At 37.0% G+C, this 6,326-nt stretch overlaps 1 protein-coding gene across 1 annotated transcript; it reads left to right on the top strand.

Annotated features, from left to right (window-relative positions):
* Nucleotides 1-346: 346 nt before the first annotated feature.
* Nucleotides 347-1,999, top strand: LOC126455888 (piggyBac transposable element-derived protein 4-like). The gene has a single exon (XM_050091648.1). It carries the CDS (start codon nt 347-349, stop codon nt 1,997-1,999), a length of 1,653 nt encoding a protein of 550 aa, XP_049947605.1.
* The last annotated feature ends 4,327 nt before the right edge of the window (nt 2,000-6,326 follow it).

Here is a 6,326-nt window from a genome sequence, read left to right on the forward strand (position 1 = left end):
TCATTCAAAACACTGCAACGTTATTTCTACGGGTTTGGCCAGCGCTATACGTTTTTCAGATGTTTATTAACAAAATGCGTCCATAGATGTCACGGCAGCGCTGTAATTCATGTTAAAACTTATCTTTGCGTTCTCAGTCTGTATATCATTCAGTTGTTTGTCATCATGTTTCGGCGCGGTTTATCAGACGCAGAAATTGCGGATTTGATCAATCATAGCGACACTCTGGATAATGTAGAGAGTGATTCAGACGATTCTGAATGCAATGGTGTGTTTGAAGGTACGTATTTCCGAATTTTCCACGTAATTGTGCAGTACGCACATATCTGTTGAACATGTGTAAACGATGTATGTAGTTACACATAATGTGATATTCTTTTTAGAAGACGAGATTGATGACAGTTTGTCTTCAGATGAAGACGAGAATGATGTTGAAGGTGTTGCTTCAAATCCAGCAGCTGTGCCGTATCCGAAAGACAGTGAGTGGACTGCAGTTGACACCTACCGACCTCTGCCTGTCAACACGACACCCAGGCAGATACTAGTGGATATTGATGAGTCGAGTTCTGTACTGGATTGCAGTAAAGTGTTCCTTACTGACAGTGACGTAAATGAACTCAAGAGACAGACAAATTTGTATGCATCACAGACAATACAGAAGAAAAGAAGAGGAAATAATCTGAAGCCCCATTCAGTTTTGAGTTCGTGGAAGCCAGTGACTATAAGTGAGATGAGGCGTTTCTTGGGTATTATTTTCCACATGTGTGTTTCGAAAAAGCCCAAAATTGCGGACCATTGGAGCACTAATCCTGTTCTTAGTTGTAACTTTTGTCCCCATGTCATGAGCCGTTTGCGTTTCACTCAGATACTGTCATGCTTGCATCTTGTTGACAATTCAAATCAGAAAAAACCAGGCGAAGATGGATTTCATCCACTTTACAAAGTTTTGCCATATTATAATAATTTGAAGGAGCGATGTATCCAGGCATATCGTCCCTCAGAAAAAGTGACAATTGATGAAGGAATTTGCCCATTTCGAGGTCGTGTGAGTTTCCGTGTTTACATGCAAAATAAGCCTCATAAGTATGGACTGAAAGTATATGCTGTTGCTGAAGCCAGTAGTGGCTATGTTGTAAATTTTGAAGTTTATGCTGGTAAGCATATTGTTGACAATTCTTCGTCTGCGGTTATTTTGCGATTGTTGTCTGACAGCAGCTTGCTGAACAAAGGCCACACTGTGTATTTAGATCGATTTTATTCCAGTCCAGAGCTATTTCAGCAACTGGCAGAGAAAGGCACTGGAGCTGTTGGTACTGTGAACAAATCCAGGAAAGGATTGCCTAAAGATTTAGTATCTGCTAAGCTGAAAAAGGGCGAAATGTCTTTTCGGCGTAAAGATAATGTATTGGCAATGAAGTGGAAAGATAAGAGAGATGTGTATACATTGTCTACAAGGCATCAAGCAACATTTGGTACGCATACTAAGAGAAATGGGTCTGTAGTATTGAAACCACTTCAGGTACTTGATTACAACCTCAATAAAATTGGAGTGGATATTGGAGACCAACGCCTGCAGTACAATCCGTTCCAGCACAGAACTGTGAAATGGTGGCGAAAATTATATTTCCATTTGCTGCTTATGGGAGTATCAAATGCATTTTGGCTGTACAATGCAGTGCACAGGAAGAAAATTACAATAACAGACTTTATAACAGTGCTTGCAGTTCAGCTTGTTGAAGACGACACACTTGAATTCATTCCAAGAAATGAAGGAACTGTAGGTCGGCTAACAAAGAGACATTTTTTGCAGCACATACCTGCAACTACTAAGAAGTATGCTGCTCGTGTGTGTCACGTGTGCAGTTCCAGGAGCAAGAAACAGAGTGGCAAGGCTTCTCGCAAAGAGACACGATACGAATGTGAACAGTGTGGCGTTGCACTCTGCCTGGAACCTTGCTTTAAAATTTTCCACACTAAAAAACAATATGATTCTGTGTGAAATTTATATGTAATACTGTATACTATCAGAAACATGTAATGTAGTGCCACAATTTTGGTTAAAAATAAATCACAATTGTATTCCCTTATTCGTATGACTTTTTCTAAATTCTTAAAACATCTAAGTGATTTCTATAACTGTACCTTAAAGCTGTGCATTGTAAAGTAGTTTCTTTCACTCAGAATTAAAGTAGAAATGTGCAGCTTCAAGATGGTACCAAATTTGCCACAATCCAAACAGTAGATTTGATGCAGTAATTTTTTTAATATTGGTAAAATTGCCCGGTTTCTAGGGACGGGTGCATAAAATAGGCCTGGTACAGAGAGTGTTAAAAAGGAAAACAGTGCATAAAGAAATTTTTAACTGCCCAGAGAAATCAGGGCAATTAGAACTGAGTATAACCTCATTATACTCGGTATGTGTAGGAAAATGTACAATAGAGGAAACTGAAATGGAAGTATTAAAAGACCGATGTTTTACCTTACATGAACCTTGAAAATCGGCTAGATTCATCGAGTGAGAAATGAAAACGTTCTGCAATAACTCTACGAAAGACCTCTAGATGAATGGATGGTCGAAACTGATAAACACAAAACAGTCTGTATGTGACTATGTAAAGCATATATAAGTAAACTATGTAAACCATATATAAGATGCTGCAGCTATGCGGAAATGAAGAAGATATTTGGAAAAATAGGGGAGGGAGAACTGTGACAAATTAAGCTTACAGTTGATTAGTAAAACAGCTGTTTGCTGTTTCCTATTAAGAAGAAAGTTACCGTAGTTCTAACTTCGATACAGATCAGTAAACATTAAACATTGTTAAGCCGATCATTTGGACACACATCAAAGTTTACAGTATCACTGCTAAAATTTCATTAAAGTATTGTGATCAAAATTAACAAAATGAAAAACGTTGTTTTACAATAATGAACAAAATATTTTTCCAGAACTATTTATGCCTAGAAATTCACTCACTCATTCGCACATCCACACACATTTTAGCGAAATTATTTAGGTTGAAGAAAGATTTTCTTAGAACGAAAAGGGAAATCAAAAGAACTCGCACCAGCAACTCAAACATTCTTACAGCTTCTGACTGAATAGACCAGAACACGAATTACGTCTATCCTACAAATAGTGTCTGTCGTCGAAATTGTGGTAACAAAAGCGAAATTGAGAACTAAAGTGAAACAGTTACTCAGTGAGAAATAATAGCAAAACAGATTTCCACTTACAAACATTTGTTCAATCATTTTGCTATAATGTGTTTACTATTCTAAGTTGCCATTCTCGATCAGCAAAACTGAACAAAAGGCAACCAGTAAGCTACTGCGATTTTCCGTAATGCAGTGATTTCTCTCCAACACAACAACACATTCGGAAATTATTACAACGATTAGTACTCAGACTATATTTACTACGTGTTCCTTCAGATATTCCGATCTCATACATCTCTTCTTCTGCATCAGATGTTCGAACTGTCATATGTTCATTTTGGTGCCAAGCATACATGTTTCTCTTTGTTCTTCTTGTCTTAGTTTCGTACCCGAGTATCGGTTGCGGAATTTTTGTTTCCCCCTGTCTCCTTACGTGTAGTTTCACTGTAAGTTTCTTTGTTACAACACATCACACATTACTTCTTCCACTTCCATTATCTTCTTAGCTAAAACAATAAGAACAACAAATAAAATTGACTCAGGATGCAATTAAGGCGGTCGTTGGCAAAAGAGTTCATTGGGTTACGTGCCTCTTGTCCACCCATTGGTTAAAATAATGCCCCAAACTTTCGTCTATAATGTCTGCAATATCTGTTTCAAACAATTAACTCTGAGGTTCAGGACATCAGTTCGATGAAATCGCTGCACAACTGACTGTTGTTGCGTAAGGATGGTAGGTAACCTACAGTTACTTTTAACTCAAACTTTAAAGTTTTCTTATCATAGAAGAAGTGACAAAACCAGTGTGGTACCATACTGCATTAACTCACATAATTTTTATCGTTTCTAAGTTGAAAATACAATTGGCCTAAGGCGCAACAGGTCTGTCCACTGTAGTGGAAGAAAACCAATAAGCAGACAGTCTTGGATTAAGGAACGTGGAAAAGCAGCAAGATATACAGGCAAACAAAATTTTACTGCTTCGAATAATTTAAAACCAATACTGTTAGAATCAGGAAAATTTAAATGCAGAATAAGAAGAAAAAGTTTTCAATAGTGTAGGATACATGAGTATAAGAAGTTCCATGGCACAATGCTAGCTAATTGCATGATATGTAACTAACCAAAAGCTATAGCTCTAAATATGGCAAAGACTCGAACACATTTCTGCGCTTACAGATTACATCTCCAAAGATAGAAGTCAAAGTTTGTCAGAAACTATTATTAATTTTACTTAAGGTGAGTGTTAAGAGGGGACACTGAATTCAGGGGAAAGTTGTTCTAAAGAAATCTGTTGAGGAAGCAAGAGGCACTCTTGCTAACAGGTAATATAAGTTTGATCAAAATATACGGCAACTGATGACAGAAGACTTCCAGCCTATAAGTCACAACAAGTAATTACTATCTACTATTATTTCAATGATACCGATTGAAATGATAAAACACTTAATGGAATGATCAGATAAAATTTTAAGGATCAAATTGGGAAAGCTGTTACTATGGAAAAGGACACCTACTTCAAATTCTTCAGACAGAAACGTTAATTCTCTTTCGGAGTACCATAAAGTGACTACTGTGTACAATGTGAAAAAAAAACTTGCAAGTAGTCCTAATGATAGCTGAAAAATTTAATACTTACTTCACAAGAAAAACGTTGACAAACACTTTTAAATGAAGAGAGCAGTTTTATATGATGATGAAGACAGTGAGGAATGTATTGTTATAGAATCCGATTATGCCAAAAACATTCCGGTAACAAAGTGGAATGTTACCAGACAGTTTTACAAAGTATTGCTGTGGATGAACGTGTTCAGCATTCATGTTTATAATGACAAGACAACCTACACGTACTGATTCGTGGAAACACAAAACAGGAAAGACTGCACCTTTGTTTTATCTTTTCTTAAGGGCAGCCTTACAAAGGAGATAAAATACAGAGGTTTGAAGAAAAAATCTTTCTAATGCTGCAAGTGGGAAAAATAAGAATATGGCGACGGCTGCTGTTTTCTCATGCCATTCACATATATGGAATGTCACTATCCATCATCTATTCCCAGCAGGTGGACACCCCCTCTCCCAATATGATCGAAATTCTAGGATAGTGAAACCGGCTCTAAAGAAGAAAACCATTATCCCTACAACTCATTCATTCCTTGACTCAATCATTTTATGCTGATCTCAACCTTCAGTGTTTACTTTAGTGCAGAGATCTGAATTTGGTAGGGACTAATGAATAACTTCGTCCTACTGCCACCTTTGTCTAAAAGAAATCATTAGAAACTGAGAGTCATGTTCATATACAGTAGAACGCATACAGAACACTACTTGCTTCAGGAACTTATACGCAAAGCTATCTCCCTTTCACATTTTTACGTGTGTTTGACATACAAATACTGAAATCATTTCATCCTGATGTTAGTCCATCGGTGATGGCAATTGCGAAGAAGATAAAGGATGTTTGAGACTAAAACTATTTCAATGACCAAGAGAGCCACGACGTGAATGAAAGTTGTCTAGTGGAAAAGGAGCTAGCTGATCCAGGAGCAGAGGAGGTAATATCTGATAAGCAACGTGACTTATATGTTTTATAGATATTAACTGGTTACACTGGTACATTGTTTGCAGTACTTCTATGAATAGAGCTCATATTTAACTTCTATTTAACTTGTATTATCTGAAAAAATATTTTTCTCTTTACAGGCTTCTTCATTAATAAATTACTACAATACTTCGAAGGTAGGAAAAAAAGCACGTATTTTAAAAACTCCATCATAATAAAATAAGCATTCAAATGTCAACATACTGACTTATTACAAAAAGAAAGCTTAAAATTCAGGACGTGAGAATTGTAGAGGGAAATAAATAAAATAATTTTAAACCGAAAACAAATCTTTAACGCCCTTCACCTCGAAATATGTTTTCTGGCTATATGCTCTTCTTCTAATCACCACCTCACCCACCTCACTCGTGGTGACACTAGTTTTACTGTATGATTCACGCCTCATCCTCAGATGCACCCTGTACACACCTAATCGACGGGTACAAGTTAATTTCCTAACACACTGACACAGATAGACAGGTGAAGCACCGGTAACCACATGTTACATCCACAACCCAATGCAAGCGACACTTCTTTGAGCCTTACGTTCTCTTTTCTGGAAATTATT

Source organism: Schistocerca serialis, chromosome 2 (genome assembly GCF_023864345.2).
Source record: "Schistocerca serialis cubense isolate TAMUIC-IGC-003099 chromosome 2, iqSchSeri2.2, whole genome shotgun sequence".
In the NCBI taxonomy this organism is placed as follows: Eukaryota; Metazoa; Arthropoda; class Insecta; order Orthoptera; family Acrididae; genus Schistocerca; species Schistocerca serialis.